The following is an 18,082-nucleotide window of genomic DNA, read 5'->3' as shown; positions in this document are numbered from 1 at the left end:
GACGTCTTGTGTTTTTCTGGGTACTGTCATCATCCACCTTCTCTTCCAACTCCGGATTTTCAGTAGAACTAGAAGTACATGGTTCTTGATCGTCGTCATTAACTCGTTGCCTCTTGTGGGGAATTAGGAAGCGATCCATGAACTATACAGAAAAATAGAACACACGATTAAAATGGGGGTGGGACGAATTTTTCTTTAAGTACTATAGGCCCTATACTAACAATTAGAAATTGTGTTTATTTTCGTGGTTCATTCAGCCCTCGCTAGCAATGGCTGATTCGGACCACTTATAGACTTCGTGACTCATTCGTCGATTGTCACCATTGGGAAATACATTAGGTAGGTTAGGTTCACTTTAGGTTAGGTCTTAACTGAATTATGTTCGGTTAGGTTAGCTTAGGTTAAATATTTGTATAAATATTCCATCCTTTTGATGACTTTTGTTACAAAAATATGTTAAGCTTATTAATTTCTATATTGATTTTAATTCTCTAAGAAGAGATTGATATTTCTTCTTTATAATTTCTATCTTTCCTCTTTGTCTTTTAACACAAAATTCATGTAAATCATTATTGACGTTTTCAATATCACTATCATCAAATAACAACATTTATAGTATAGTAACAGTGTCATCTTGATAGGGTCGCTGGATTCGTTTAAAATCCAATATTGGTAATATTGGACTCGAAACTGAGCGGGTCCCCCTGCGCTAATGTGTTGCGAGCAACAACCACTAAACGCATAGAAAACATCCTTAAGAAACAAGAGACTGTATAGTTATTAGTGGAACTGTGAAATTAAGAAAAAGCATGTGCTTCACAACGAAACAAGAACAATGGAAAGTACATAATAGTTTTTTGTATAATTATGCATAAAAATGGCCATATAGCAATAGCAGCACCACAATATAAAAACAGATACATGAAGTGAAATCATTTCCATGTGGGGAAAACGATTTACAAGATTGAAATAGCAAGTTGAAAAACCTCAGCATGTACAAAATAACAAACAAACCCACTACCAACCAAACTGAAACTGCATGAATAACAACCACGAAATTCCTCAAAGTGTTTCCAATCAAACTGATTGAAGTTGATAGTTGCCAAGAACGTAATTTCGCCTAAAATATGTATCTTGCTTATGAACACTACATACCAAACTTGCACGGACAACGAAGGCTGTAAAATTGAAACTTCAATTGATTTTATTTAATTAGTTTGACAACAGCACTGTATGGGGCAGAAACGTGGAACATAAGAGAAGAAGAGAGAAGGAGTTTGAATGTGTTTGAGATGAGGTGTCTGAGAAGTATGGTGGGGGTTACTAGGCTGGATAGAGTGAGAAATGAGGAGGTGAGGAGGAGAACAGGGGTGAAAAAGGATTTGGGAGATAGGGTTGATGAAAGAATATTAGGATGGTTTGGACACATGGAAAGAATGAGTGAAGAAAGACTAGTAAAAGAGGTATGGAAGGCAGATGTGGAGGGAGTGAACATGAGGGGACGTCCTAGGATGAGGTGGATGGTGGGGGTGAAGGGGGCTTTGGGGAAGAGGGGAATGTCTGTTGAGGAAGGAAGGGAGAGGACGGAAGACAGAGGTGAGTGGAGAATGGTTGTATATGGATGATGTTGTGACTGCATGAGGAGGAATGGGCGGGGGGGTGGGGGGTGGGGTAGTATGTGTGAGTAATTTTTGACGCAGCCCGAAGGGATTTCTCCCCGTCCTCGCCTTATATGCAAAAGGGGACGGAGAGGGGGGGTCGCCGATTAAATGAAGCGGCCTTGCTGTGGATGTACTGTGTCTTGCGACGCTGCTTCTGACCCAGGGCGGTGGGCAGGGTGCAGGGATGACCCGTCATCCAGGAGGTGCTCAGATGAGAGGAAGAGTGGGAGGGGTGTGGAGTGTATTTAGGGATGAAATGGGTGGGAGTGTTTTTATGCCTTTCCCTTTTTGGCTACCTCCCTTGGAAGGGGGAAAAAGCCTTGGTATATGTATGTATGTAGTTTGAATTGATTTCATCATCTATTGCATCCTTAAGAAATTACTCAGTCTGATTAGTCATTAATATTAGTTATATCTGGTTTTCCATATAAATACTATCCATTCATATTGGCACCATCTCAAATATGACAGAAAAAATCAACGTGGGTAGAGGATAAGAATGAATGCGAAGAAAAGTTTAAGAAGAGTTAAGAACTATGATGAAGTTTGGAGTGTGACAGAGGTCAAATGTGAAATAACTTGGGTGCGTCGAATTTATGTATATATATATATACATATAAATTCCACTACAATAATGTATTGTAACTTATTATAAAGTATTTTTATATTATCGGTATTAAAGCAATGATTGGTATTAACTAAAAATGTTTATTAGCAGTGTAATTTTGTAGTTTGAAATTAGTTTGAAATGGTCTCTTCTACTCCAGCAGTAAACATTCACCGACCCCCTGATTATTCATCGACCCCCTTTCGACCCCTTGGCTATTCATTGACCCCTTGGATGTTCCGATCGACCCCTGCGGGGTCGATATCGACCACTTTGAGAACCCCTGGTCTATATACTTTGGGAATACTATTGTCGCCTGGCCACGCCCTGATTCGTTGCATAGTCTATCTCAGATAGGCTATGCATATATATGTCACACATTACAGATAGGCTATCTGTAATGTGTGACATTTCTACAACGGGTTACAGGTGATTTGAGGCGTGGGTCATATATAATGAAAGCAGTTGAACTTGCATAACGCCGCAATAATACACATATATTGTCCTCATTTCAGATGGGGAGGGGGTTAATGGTAGGGCTAGCGCTGATGGCTGACAAATTTTTAGCCCTGGCCATTAAAAATTCCACTTAATAAAATGATTTTAATGAGTGTTTTAAATGTTCAATTTGCTCATTTCAGTTGGTGGGGGGGTAATGGGGGGGGTGACCACTTTTTTGGGGAGGCTAAAGCCCCCCAAGTCCCCCCTTGGCGCCGCCGCTGGATATGACATAATTAGTTTTGTTATTTTTTCTTGAACCTTAGCTAAACTATTGCTTTGATTTGTTAGTCTACAGTTTCTTGTTTAGTGAAGTTATATGGCAAGATTAGAAATATGAATAAACAGTACAGAATAATACTGAAACACGAGAAATAAAGTCAGGCATGAAAATATCATGCACACAATAAAAAAAAAAAAAAAAAAAAAAGAATCTCGCTTTATAATGTTAGGGTTGCAGTTTTTCTCTTTCCCTATATTTTCTTAGTATGCCTAATGCATAATATACTATTGTCATCTCGTGGTACATTAGTAGAAATACTTGGTGAAAGATATGTTTGAAATAATTTATGTAGTACTTTGCAAAGTGTATGTAAACTCGGTCTGTCTACCTTGTTGAAAATTACGTTATGACGTCACGTCGCCTAGAGATTCATGTGGACTTGAGGCGAGCGGGGTCGGCTTTCAGCGACAAACCATACATATCGTGCTAATATTTCTCGTGTGGGATAGAACACTTTTGTTGACATGGTTGTCTGGGAGCATGTGTTTTGTCTTATGAATCTTTCTGATTTTCGCGATTTGCATGTTGTTATAGTTATAAGATCCATTTGTCACTGAGAGCCTCTCTTGTCAACTGGCCTATTAGAGTTGCTATTTCATTCATCGTTACTTCATCACAATAGCCATCATCATCAGTATCATCATTACCATTATCCTTACCATCATTATTATTACCGTCACTATTATTGTCATCCATCATTGTTATCGTCAGTACTATTATCATTACAATCATTATCATAATAATCATTATAATGGTATTATGGTATTATTGCTATCTTGTGTTTTCTTTTTGTATTAGGTCACACATAATTAGCGGTAATGACGGATACTTGGACCCAAATCAGCATTGGCCAAAAGAGACGAAGTGATCAAACTTTGCTATCATCATCAAGAAGAGCGGATGGCAATTCTGGATCATATGATGACATGAATGACGATCATCGAGCAGAGGACAGCAGTGAGACATCGATGGCCCTGGTGCATCGGGGAAAGAGAATGAATGGAATTCGAGTGAGGGTGAAAGAGTTGCACCGACCCCCACACCACCTGACACGAACCCCTGCGACAATGTGGGTTTTTCCTCCTGGAGCGATGGTCATGATTTTGAGCCTCACATTCATAATTTTGACTCTAGCTCATCAGGTGTAACTTCAGGGGTTTTTTTCCATTGGACCTGATGGAACAGAAGCAGAATATTTAGAAGCCTTCTTTGACAATGAAGTAATGGACAAGATTGTGCAGAAAACTAATCTACAACATAATTATCTCATAACACAGGAGAGTGACAATTCAGAAGAAAGTAATACACACAGCCACCTCAGGATATGGAAAGACGCAACAGTCAGGGAACTCTTTGTGTTCTTTGCTCTAATTATTCTGATGCCACACGCAAAGAAACATGTCATCAGCGACTATTGGAAAAAAGAACCGTTGCTGGGTACACCAACATTCGGGAAATTCATGTCAAGAAATAGGTTCCAAACACTACTAAGGACCTTGCCACTTTGCCACGAATACACAACCTCGACCAGACGACCGCATGTGGAAGATATGTGATGTGTTTATGATGATAAAGGAACGGTACAGCCGATTTCTCAAACCCTTCTGCAAGCTGGTAATAGACGAATCGCTTGTGCTATTCAAGGGACGTCTTATTTTCAAGCAGTATATGCAGACGAAAAGGAACCAATTTGGAATCAAATTGTTTGTCTTGTGTGATTGTGAGACTGGTATTGTAGTGGGCATGATCCCATACACAGGTACCAGCATTGATTACAATCGAAATGACCCTCACGGAAGCACCAGGAGCATTATATATATATATATATATATATATATATATATGTATATATATATATATATATATATATATATATATATATATATATATATATATATATATATATATATATATATATATATATATATATATATATGAAACTCTGCTTGCACCACACATGGAAAAAGGCCACGTCTTTGATACAGGCTCCTCCTATTATTCAATTCCCCCAGGTTTGTCCCGTTTTCTGCATGACAAAGGGGTAGGAGGATCCTGTGGTACAGCTCGAAAGACACGAAAACACATGCCTCCATTTTTCAAGGCACACAAAACTAGAAGTGAGGACCACAACATTCAGAAGTGGAGAAAGGTCATGGCAATGCAGTGGCATGGCAAGCGTCAAGTCATTATGCTGTCAACTCTGCATACCGGAAAAATGATGACTACAGGGAAGGTGAATTACAGGACAGGTGAAGTAATAAAGAAACCAGACCTTGTGATTGACTACACGGCAAATATGCGTCTTGTTGACAAGGTCGACATGATGGTCAGCTTTGTGAAATGTGTGAGGAAAACTGTGCTCAATGTCTACAACTTCAGGCTGATAAGGAGTGGCAACAGACCAACGTCTCTGAAGAAATTCACGTATGCAGTGTCGTACCAATTGCTGGAGAAGTACGGAGAACAAAGTTCACCACACCCAGGCCGCCACTCGCTACTTCAAAACATGCCCGATCGTCTGGCCTGTACAGCGTGGGTACAGAGGCACTACCTGCAAATCTCTCTCACCCCCACCACCTACTGCCTCAATAAAACGTACAAAAAGACAAAGGGATTGCCACGTTTGTATGAATACCATCCTGCGACCAAAGAAAAGAAAATCAACATTTTACCATTGTAAGGAGTGCAATGTAGCACTCTGCTCAGGGATATGCTATACGCATTACCACACTCTTCGAACCTATTGAGTGCTAGAGTACTGAAAAAGAAATATGCTTTGTGGCTACACGCCAAACGACGCATCATTCCATTTGTAAAACGTGTACTTGTATCGAATATGGTGCTGACTGAAGTTTATTCCCCCTCTTTCTCCACACTAGCTTTCCTTCCTAAATCTATCGTTGCATTTCTCTTTTCTTCAGACATTTACGCCTGTCCTTCCTTTACTTTCCTCTCCTCACCCCTTTACTATCCTCTCCCTTCACTCCTCTTTCCTTTCTCATTTCATTCCGCATTATTTATGAGGAATTATATATTCCTGCTGTCCACTTGCTATATGATCTTATGGTCTAAATGAAAAGGTCTAAAGGAGTTATCACTATAACGAAAATTATTTGTTTGGTCATTGTGATTCAAAAGTACTTACTTGTGCGTCGATGACGTCTTCGGTTTCAGTCGCTCCTGGGTGGGCCCTTACATTCCTTTGCGGCACTTAACTCTCCACTTCTCTAGCCTAATTCCCTACCTCCTAACCATTAATGCTAGCTTATCGTATCCCCCTTTCCGGGTACTGTACACTCCACTCACACTCGCATTCACCACCACCCACGCGCGGTCCTTGTTCGGCACTGTGCCACCCAAGCCAACGCGAGGCCCCCCCCCCCCGCATTCGGGTGGGAAGGGGATACCAGCGCTCATGCCCTTTGACCCCTTCTCCCCCCCTCCCAGAGAGGGGGAGGGGGTGCCAACCGTCCGTCCCCATCCGCGCCATACACACTCACGCTCACACCACACCCCCCCTTGATCTAGAGATCACCCTACTCCTCGTCTTCTCCTTCCTCTACATCGTAGTCCTGTAGCCACCTTGGCGGGCGTCTTTCGCGCTGGGGTCTCTGAGACACCCCATCCTCTTCTGTTGTCGCCCCGTGGCCTTCCTCCTCATCTTCTCCTTCACTCACTACCCGCCGTATATCCAAGATATGTCGCGGCACTCCCTCAACAGAAACATTGTTCCGGGAGTTCACCTCCGTCACTGTCCCTCTCGTCCACTGTGACGTGCACTTCCTGTCCTTTGGTCTCACCCATACCTCGTCCCCCACCTGCACTGAGGCGGGGCCTTCTTCAGCGTTGGCCGGCAGTTTCGGTCCCTGCAGCGGATGGCGCCAATCATATTTGAACACAGCCTTTTGCGGAACCGAGCGGACGTCTTGGCCATACCTGGGGGAGATATTAAACCATAAAACTGCCTCCGTCGGCGGTATTCGCGCCCTCACAGCTATGGCCTTAATTGTAAGATGGTGTCGATCTACTATCCCAATTCCGCTCGGCCGGTACGCTGCCCGGAAACGTCTTGTGTTCCACTTGTCCAATGTACCTTTCAGTGCCTCCGACCGAAACGCCGTGCCGTTGTCCATCAGGACTTCATCCACTGGGCCCCGCTCCAAAAATACCTCGTCCATCACCCGCGCAATCTCTTCTCCAGTCTCCGCCTTCAGTTCTCGCCAAATGCCGAACCGCCCTGGGCCGCAGTCGACCATCGATAAGTATCTGGTGCCTTGATAGTGGGTTACGTCAATTGCCAGCCGCCCCCAATTCTCTTCCACGCAGAGCTCCCCCGCTGAATGCGGTCTGGGGGCTGGGTTTATGGACTGACAGCGGGCACACGCCCTCACCGCATGCCGCACCTCTTCCCTTGATATGTTCGGGTTAACCTTCCTTGCCAGGAACAATGACCTATCGACCCCTAGATGATGCGTTTCGTGCAACTCTTTCGCACGAAAGGACCCAGCGGCGCACATCTCGAGCTTCTCTTCCTGTTCTTCCTTCGCTTTCAGCCAGCTCCTCTTTACTCTGGTAAGCGCGTCCGCTTTGTTCGCCTCCGAGGATACCTTCCTCACCCTTATCTTCATGCCGAACTCGTCGATTAACTCTCTCAGGATCCCGAGGCGGCGCTTCACCAGGATCTCTGCAGCTCCTTTCGTGCGTACTCTCTTTTCAGCCGTCAGCACCGAGTTCATCCACCCCGCTACCGTGGCTGAGTCCGTCCTGATCTCGATCTCACGCAGCCCCCATTTCAGCGCCAAATTTGTTCCTTTTATGACCGCGTCCAACTCTGACACGTTAATATGGTGGTAGTCGTCCTTCTTCCGCTGCCACGCTCCATCTTCGACTATTACGTTCCCTATCTCCAAGACGGCGCCGGTTGCGATACTACTCGCGTCGCACCATACTACGCCATGGTTCTGCTGGGGCGCGTTCCATTGTCCTCTCACAGGATCATCGTGCATCGTCCTCTGGACAACGTCGTGCATCATGGTTAGCGTGTCCTCATCAACCTTCTCTCCCCAATCTTTCGATCCCGCCCTCCTCTTAATGTAGCTACATGCCGTACGAAGCCATCCGGCGATCGGGTAGTGGCCCACTAATTTGCCACACAGGGAAAAGTTCTCGTTTACACATTTCGTCCGTCACCTTTGGGATCTCGTTCCCTCGCTTGAACATCAGCGTTCCTGCCGCGTTCCTTTCCAGTCGCAGTCCCAACACCGCTCCTCCCTCCAACGGCTCCGGTTCCTTAGCTGTCAATCCGTATCGAGCCAGATGTTCCACCACGTTCGACGTCGATACTATGCCATCGTCCACCAGTATGTCGTCTAGGTACGAGTCAGTGCCCTTCTTCATCGCTTCAGTCTTCCCCAGTACCGTCTTCAGGATTCTCGTCATGATCCTCGGGGCCGAGCTGAGCCCAAAACCAAGTCTGGTCAAGCAGTAAATTCTCCCTTTGTATTTTACTAGCTGGTACTTCCATAACTTCTTAGTCACGTGAATTTGCAAGTAAGCCGCCCGCAAGTCTACAACGGCGGACGCCCCCCTCCTTCGGCGCCACCTGCGTAGGGTCTCACTACATACATCTACAAAATCGTCGCCAGTATGACACTTCACGAACTGGTTCAGCTCTCGGAAGTCCAGCACCGGTCGTACCTTTCTCTTGGTTGGCTGCACTACCGCCATCAAGGGCAGGATTCCGCCTTCCACCGGTTCCTCCCAGGGACTCAAGATTCCTTCCTCGATCCATCGCTCCACTTCGAGGTCAAAGTCCTCCCTCACCCCCTCTCTGAGGGTCCGTGTGTAGCAGTCGACTTTATTCTTCAAGACGGGCGAGCTTTCCTTCGGATACCACTCTACTTCCCACTTCCGGCCGTCAAATTCCGCCCGGAAGTCCTCGTCCTCAATCGTGCACGGCGTCGCCCTCTCCTCAGGGTCGAGCTTCGGGCCAGCACCGCCCTCCGCGGCTCCCATTGCCATTCCTACGTCCTCACCCGGCCTCGGTCGGTTCTTCTTCCTCTCTTCCGAGTCCTGCCTCATTCCAATCCGTACGAGCCCACCGATGAACGTGACTTCTCCAAGCTGGGTAATTCCGTCCATTCCCAGCACCACATCAATTCCCTCCAGAATCGTTCTAATGACGAGCACTCTTAGTCGTATCGGGATACCCTCCACTATCATTTCAATTTCCTGGTCGCCATCGCATATCGTCTCTCTCCCGTCGACTGTTGTCAGGGCCACATCTCCCCGTCTGAACTCTTGAACTATATCGGTCCTCACAATCGTGGTTGAACAGCCGGAGTCTATCAGCGCCCTCGCGCGTCTCCCTCGCACCCAAATATCCACGATCGGCATACGACTGAACGGTGTCCTTACACTTCCTCGGCGGCCCCTCGCATAGTGGCCGCCGATGTCCCGTTTCCCTGACTGCAATTTCGGGCCATGTGCCCTGGCTGATTGCACGAGTAACAGATAAGCTCTACCTCCTTACAGTCCCTTGCCAGGTGACCCAGTCTCCGGCACTCGTAACAACGGACCCTCGACAGCCCGCGCCATCTGTTGTAGTCACCCCCGAGCTCACCCGTTCTCCCTTCTCGGTTCGTGGCCTCTCTCACCCGCGCGCCTTCTCCTGCCGAGGGCAGTCTCCTTTGTGTCTGTTCGTTGGCCACGGCCACCATCGGCCCTTCATCCTTAGCCTTAGTCAGGAGCCTGGCGCGGGCTATAAGTTCGCTCATGTTTGCCTTTGCTGCATTTTCCATTGCCTGCAGCCCAGTCGATATGTAATCCGGAAACCCATTCACGAAAGCCATCCTCACTACCATCTCCAGGGAGTTGCCTTCGAGATTAATTAGGCCTGCCAATCGCCTAATGTCATTTGCGAACACGTCAACCTGTTCTCCCGTCCACCGCATTCGCCGTAGTTTGCAGTATGCTTCGAAGGGACTCTCGCCAAAAACTCCCTGTAACCTCTCCTTCACCTTTTCCACTTCCTTTTGATCTTCGGTTGTCATCTCCATGTAGACGGATAAAGCCGCGCCCTCTAAATTTAGCGCGATGTAACTCGCCACATCCCTCACTCCCGTTAGCCGCGCGACCAAGGCTGCCTTTGTTAGCCACACGGAGACATCTCCTGTCCCGTCAAACGGCCTTAAGGTGACACTATTCACCTTGAACGGTTCTTTTTCACTCTCAGGTCCGGACATTGACGGCCCGTTTCCACTTGCGGCCGTAGTCATTTTTGCGGTGCCTAGATAGCTTGTGATTCAAAAGTACTTACTTGTGCGTCGATGACGTCTTCGGTTTCAGTCGCTCCTGGGTGGGCCCTTACATTCCTTTGCGGCACTTAACTCTCCACTTCTCTAGCCTAATTCCCTACCTCCTAACCATTAATGCTAGCTTATCGTATCCCCCTTTCCGGGTACTGTACACTCCACTCACACTCGCATTCACCACCACCCACGCGCGGTCCTTGTTCGGCACTGTGCCACCCAAGCCAACGCGAGGCCACCCCCCCCCCCCGCATTCGGGTGGGAAGGGGATACCAGCGCTCATGCCCTTTGACCCCTTCTCCCCCCCTCCCAGAGAGGGGGAGGGGGTGCCAACCGTCCGTCCCCATCCGCGCCATACACACTCACGCTCACACCACAGTCATTATCATATTTTCATTCTAGTTTTCACTCATTTATTATGAGTTTTGATGTATTGGAAATTGTTAATTTCTCGTCTGTCTGTATTATTTCCTTCATTATATAATGTTGCATTGTTATGAATTGTAATTCATACCCCTACCAGAAAGGGATGACAGTAGTTATTACTGTATTGGAAGTTATCATTTTCAACTTTTACTAATTCTTATTGTATTTGAAATGATATATTCTAAAGGTGTATTTCTTTACAATTTGAAAATGTAAAATCAATTCATGAATCTATACGTCACCATCTAGCATCTCGTTAGCTCCAATCATTTGTCGTTGAAATGTGTGCTAGAGACAGATGCGCTTTCTCCTTTCTTTCCAGATGGGAGGTACTGTATCCAAGGTTGAGGGAGAGAGTGCTGTAGTCGCTGAAAGCCGACCCTCCTTTCAACCCCTCATTTCGTTTCGTTTCCTCTCTTTACTTTTCCGTCTAATATTCCATTATTATTTGTTTGTCGTGTTCTGCAGTATCATAACGTATTACAGGGAAATACTTTATTTGATGGAAAGGTATTTATATGAATTTTTTTCATGAGCATCGGGTCCTGACGTTTCATTTTCACAATTTATCATTATTTCGGGAGGATAAGGGTTATATATATATATACATACATATATATATATATATATATATATGTGTGTATATATATATGTGTATATATATATATATATATATGTATATATATATATTTATATACATATATATATACATATATATATATGTATATATATATATGTATATATATATATATACATATAGATAGATATACATATATATATATACAGTACATATATTATTCAAAACAGGCATGTTCGTTTTTCGACGGCATATTCCCCTCGAAATTAGTCGAGATCTAAATTCTGTATGACGACATGATTTAGCCAATCATATTCCAGCACTGCCGTCGAGTTGCCAATAGCCCATTTTCACTCAATTTATTCCATTATTTTGCATTATTTCTCCGAAACAACAGTATGCATAAGCATGGCAACTTTTTTTTACTATATCAATTAGATAGTAAATATCGTTTGGCAAGACAAAAACTAAATGATGTAATGATTATGCTTTTACCCTAAGCTAAAAAAAATAATTAACAATGCGCAAGAATATGGCAGTGTAAGGGTAAAAAGTTGATCTTGTTTAATAATTCTATTGATCTATTTATTTATCTATTTACTTATTTACATATTGCGTTTTATGTGATTTATTTTTTATTTATTCCCTTATTTCTTCTTTATTCTATTTGTATTTTTATGTTTATTTATTCATTTATTTATATTCTTAAGGGACAAAAACACCTTTACGGGTTTTGGGGGAAAAATATCGACTATATTTTTGTGATGTGTGCAGGAAGTCCATGTTAGTAAGTTCTGACGGTATTTCTGTCCCGTTGAAGGCTTTTTTTTCTTGAGTAGAATAAAAAATATACGATTTTTCTGCCAAATGTGAAGGAAGACATCGACATAGAAAATCAAATTCGACGGCATTTTTGCTTAGTGCGAAGATGGAAATCGACGTCATTTTTGCCTGGTATGAAGGAGGAAATCGACGGTATTTTTGCCAAGTGTGAAGATGGAAATCGACGGCAGTTTTGCCTAGTGTGAAGATGGAAATCAACGTCATTTTTGCCTAGTGTGAAGATGGAAATCGACGGTATTTTTGCCTAGCGTGATGATGGAAATCGATGTCATTTTTGCCTAGTATAAAGGAGGAAATCGACGGTATTTTTGCCAAGTGTGCAGATGGAAATCGACGGCAGTTTTGCCTAGTGTGTACATGAAAATCAACTGTAATTTTGCTTAGTGTGTATATGGAAATCAACGTTGTTTTTGCCTAGCGTGAAGATGGAAATCGACGACAGTTTTGCCTAGTGTGTACATGAAAATCAACGGTAATTTTGCTTAGTGTGTAGATGGAAATCGACGGCAGTTTTGCCTAGTGTGCATATGGAAATCAACGCTATTTTTGCCTAGTGTGTAGATAGAAATCGACGGTATTTTTGCCTAGTGTGAAGATGGAAGTCGACGGTATTTTTGTCCAGTGTGAAGATGGAAATCGACGGTATATTTGCCAAGTGTGAAGATGAAAATCGACGGTATTTTTACCTCATTTGAAGATGGAAATGGACTGTGTTTTTGCCTAATGACGACGTGAAAGGGAAATCAAAATGTCATAGTATCATGGAGCGAAATTTTAAGTTCAGCACGTGGCCTTACGTAACAATGAACGAAAAATTCTGAGAAAGCCCGTGGAGAGAAAAATGTTTTAAGAATATAGAAAAGACGATGAATTTTGACAATTGTGTTCTTATGAAAACTGAGCGAAACATTCTGAGAAAATCCTTGCATACATTTAGAGAAACGTTTTAAAATATAGAAAAGACGATGAATTTTGACAATTGTGTTCATATTAACACTGAACGAAACATTCTGAGAAAATTCTTAAACACGTGGTGAGAATTTTTTTCAATATAGAAAATACGATTAATTTTGACAATTGTGTTCATATCAACACTGAGCGAAACATTATGAGAAAATCCTAAAACACGTGTAGTAAATTTTTTGATATAGAAAAGACGATAAATTTTGAAAATTGATTTTATATCAACACTGAGCGAAACATTCTGAGAAAACCTTACAAACTTTTTAGAAATATAGAAAAGACGATGAATTTTGAAAAGTGTTCATATTAACACTGAATGAAAACCCTTTAACACGTGGAGAGAACAATGCTCAGAAAAGATGTTTTGTTGACAATTGTGTTCACTGAGCGAAATATTCTGAGAAAACCCTTGTAGAGAAAATATGAAAAATACTAGTTTGAAAAATACGATAAATTTGTCAATTATGTTCATTCTAACAGTGAGCGAAACATTCTGATAATTGTGTTCATATTACCACTGAACGAAACATTGAGAAAATTCTTTAACACGCAGAGAGAAAAATTTATTGAAAATATAGGAAACACGATGAATTTTGACACGTGTTCATATTAACACTGAGCGAAACATTCTGAGAAAATCCTTAAATACGTGCAGAGACTTTTTTTTAATATAGGAGACGATGAATTTTGAAAATTGTTTTATATTAACACTGAGCGAAACATTATGAGAAAATCCTTAAACAAGTGTAGAGATCTTTTAAATATAGAAAAGACGATGAATTTTGAAATTTGTTTTCATATCAACGCTGAGCGAAACATTCTGAGAAAACATTACAATTTTTTTTAGAAATATAAAAAAGACGATGAATTTTGAATTGAAAAGTTCATATTAACATTGAATGAAAACCCTAAACACGTGGAGAGAACAATGCTCTGAAGGTATAAAAAAGGTGATTTTTGACAATTGTGTTCATATGAACACTGAGCGAAATATTCTGAGAAAACCCTTGTAGAGAAAATATGAAAAATACTAGTTTGGAAAATACGATAGATTTTGACAATTATGTTTATTTCAACAGTGAGCGAAACATTCTGAGAATTGTGTTCATATTGCCACTGAACGAAACATTCTGAGAAAATTATTAAACACGTGGAGAAAAAAAAATTGAAAATATAGGAAATGCGATGAATTTTGACAATTGTGTTCATATTAACAATGAGCGAAACATTCCGAGAAAAACCTTAAACACGTATAGAGACTTTGTAATATAGAAAAGACGATGAAATTTGAAAATTGTTTTCATATTAACACTGAGCGAAACATTATGAGAAAACCTAGAGAAAAACCTTTTAAAATATAGAAAATACGATGAATTTTGAAAAGTGTTCATATCAACAATGAACGAAATATTCTGAGAAAACCCGAGAAAAAATGCATGAGACATAGAAAAGATTATTTTTGAATATTGTGTTCATACTAACACTGAGCGAAACATTCTGAGAAAATCCTTAAACACTTGTAGAGAAAATATGAAAAATACTTCTATAGAAAATACGATAAATTTGGACAATTATGTTCATTTTACTACTAAAAGAAAATTTTTGATAATTGTGTTCATATATACACTGAACGAAACATTCTGAGAAAGTCCTTAAACACGTGGAGAGAAAAATGTTTTAAAGATATAGGAAATACAATGAAATTTGGCAAAACATTCTGAGAAAACAGAGAAAACATTTTTGATATGTAGAAAAGACGATGAATCTTGAAATGTTTATTTTAACACTAAACAAAACATTCTGAGAAATCCCTTAAACACATGGAGAGAAAACTGCTTTAAAGATATAGAAAAGATGATTTTTTGACAGTTGTGTTAATATTAACACTGAGCGAAACATTCTGAGAAAGCCCATAAATACCTGTAGAGGAAATAGGAAAAATACTCGTATAGAAAATACGATAATTTTTGACAATTATCTTTATTTTAACACTGAGCGAAATATTCTGACAATTGAGTTCATATCAACACTGAACGAAACATTGAGAAAATCCTTAAACACGGGGAGAGAAAATGTTTTAAAATATAAAGAAATACAATTTTTTTTTTGGCAATTCTGTTCATATTATCACTGAGCGAAACATTCTGAGAAAATCCTTAAACACATGTAGAGAATATTTTTTGTATAAAAAAGACCATGAATTTTTATTTTTTTCATATTAACACTGAGCGAAACATTCTGAGAAAATCTAGAGAATTTTTTTTTTAAATATAGAAAAGACGATGAATTTTGAAAAGTGTTTATATTCACACTGAACGAAACATTCTGATAAAACCGTTAAATACATGCAGAGAAAAATGCTTTAAAGATATAGAAAAGATGATTTTTGACAATTGTGTTCTTATTAACACTGAGCGAAACTTTCTGAGAAAACATTTTGTCAATCTCTAGATATCCCGTGACGGATATTATTGTTTCGAAAAAATATATATAGAATATATTTTGATACAAATGATATGCTTGCAAATTTATGATTTTTTTTAATTTTAGAATTCAATATAAAGACAATAAGATATCCTACATTGGTAGTAGATACTATTACCTCCGATATCTAATAAACATACCAAGTACCTTTGTTCATTGTATAAGAAGACACTTTAGTAAACATTTCAGAATCCTTGTGAGGGGACATGAAGCATAGATATTTGTTAACACTTCAGCCCCTATGCTAAACGTTCATTATATCAACAAATAAAATGTATAACAGTGGTACAAAAAGAATGTTGCATTTCAACACAATGACTGAGTTCAGTAATAATTCCTCGTTTCTGTTAGTATTATTGTCGACTGGAAAATTAGATAAATGGTGACCGACCGTTTTCGTCTGTTTGAGACATCTTCAATGAATCTGTCAAATGTAAATTGGGAAATATGGGCCTATATGCTTTAGTTTCCTTTTTCTTATACTTACAGGGGCCTCTGTTTGTTTCTATATGTACGGTTGGGAATGAATCTTCCAAGCGCGGTACTATCTTATGCTTCAAGCCTGCATCTTACAGCAATGGCTACTCCGTCGTTGATTTCTTTACTCCTATTCCGCTGCTATACTGCACATTAATTGACTGTAGATCGCATAGCGAAGTAGCACTTTTTTGTGGTTCCTACATGTTTTAACATCGTTTCTGTTGAATGACCAGTATAACACATTGTGTTTACGTAATCTATATATATACATTTCTAATGTATCCTTGATCTCTGTGTGTTTCTATCGCTTTCTATTGTTTGATATTATTATTGTGTAACCGTTTGTACGTAATGATGGGCAATAATTAAATAGATCTTTAATTGGACCTCATGCTCCTTGAGATTTCACCAAACAACAGTTAGGCGTTTAGAATACTAAGGTTAAACCTAGGAAATGCAGTCTTTGAAATCCACATTATAATTTGCAGCGGCGGCGCCAGGAATTTTTAGTTGGGGAGGCTAAGGGGGGGCTGAGCAAATTTTTGGGGTGGCTTATAGTACTATAATTTCCGCGTTAGCGGCAATCCGAAAGGCGTAGTCCAAGGTCCGCCATGGGGTCAAAGGGGCCGGCCTAGGGTCCTTGGTGGGGTCCAGGGGCACCGCCCTGACGGGAGCTCTGCTATGATTTTTTTGTTGGGGGCTGAGGAGGGACTCAACATGTTGACGAGGTGGGGGTTTCAGAAAATAATCTCAGATGATGATCATTCACGAACATCTGAACATGGGAGGCATACCATGCTGTTTTGATCCCGGTAAAAAAAAAAGTTGATTTTCTAACTTCATTTATCTATTGTTCGAGTGAGGTATATCGAGTTTCCAAACCCACTGCTGGAAGTCTATTATTATCACTTCACCGAGCTGCTATTCCACTTAGGTTGCAAAAAATTACACGGTACTTTGGGCAGGATTGTAATCAAAACCCCCCTCTACATGCTCTTCATGCTGTGACTAGGGTTTCTTGAGCTGGATTAAATATCTATGAATGGGGTATTATTGTCTGTCAATCATCAAATTGTGTAATTGGGTAAGGAAGGAAATCAAGTGTATATTTTTTTACCGTGACCAATTCATTATGCAGTACATGTCATAGGAAATTCAGGGCCAGTGTGGAAATTCAAAAGCTTCTTATATAGTATTGTGGGCCCTGGCATCTAATCGCCCTTTTAACCCATGTAGCATATACGTCTGTGTAAATTGCTTCATGAAGCATTACTTGAAGTAGGCTATATTTCTTCAATTTTCGAATAAACAAAAATTGAAATAAAAACAAAAACAAAAAGGTTTTACGGTCTGTAAAACATTTATATGAATGAAAATGAAATTCATATATAGCTGAACAAACACTTTTGAAACATAAGCACTTACCTAGAAACTATTTACATATTTCGATAAAAAAAAATGTAATCCTCTTGCTAAACTTAATTGCAAGTTGTTCCTTAAGAATAGTTTTTAACAGATAGAAATACATGTTTTCTTCATTCAATGTCCTTCATATGAAAAAGCCAGTAAATCCTTGATGTTTTGACATTTCATGGATTTCAACCATAAACAGATAAAGTTAAAAAAAAAAAAAAGAGAGAAACTCACGATGATATATCTCAGGAAATACATCGTTCCGCCTACTTTAAAATGATACGCCTATTCCTATGGTTGGCAGCAAATGCATCGATAACCATATCCCTGTCTAACATCTTTGCTCTTTGGGAATTGATGTTTAATACTCCAAGATTACTGGTACGTTTGTCACCGCTACTGTTACACAAGTAGGTTTTCAGTTGCTTTAAGCACGATGATGCTGAGTTAACTGGAAGAGTAACATTAATACGCACTAGCTTATACAAATCTATGAATGCGAATGCGATGTATTGGAAATTGTTAATTTCTCGTCTG

At 40.8% G+C, this 18,082-nt stretch overlaps 1 protein-coding gene across 1 annotated transcript in view; it reads right to left on the bottom strand.

The window, feature by feature from the left end:
- Positions 1–18,082, bottom strand: part of LOC143032035 (uncharacterized) — a 48,332-nt gene that overhangs the window by 11,786 nt on the left and 18,464 nt on the right. The window contains exons 10-12 of the mRNA XM_076196504.1: positions 9,467–10,309; positions 8,224–9,224; positions 6,590–8,189 (exon numbers count right to left, since the gene is read on the bottom strand). Of these exons, the coding sequence (XP_076052619.1) occupies positions 6,590–8,189; positions 8,224–9,224; positions 9,467–10,309 (3,444 nt within the window). The remainder of the gene's footprint in view (positions 1–6,589; positions 8,190–8,223; positions 9,225–9,466; positions 10,310–18,082) is intronic.

Source organism: Oratosquilla oratoria, chromosome 12, assembly GCF_046742065.1.
Source record: "Oratosquilla oratoria isolate Oo_2021 chromosome 12, ASM4674206v1, whole genome shotgun sequence".
Lineage (NCBI taxonomy): Eukaryota > Metazoa > Arthropoda > Malacostraca > Stomatopoda > Squillidae > Oratosquilla > Oratosquilla oratoria.
The sequence above is the reverse complement of the archived record's forward strand: the minus strand, read 5'-3'. Positions and strand labels throughout refer to the sequence as shown.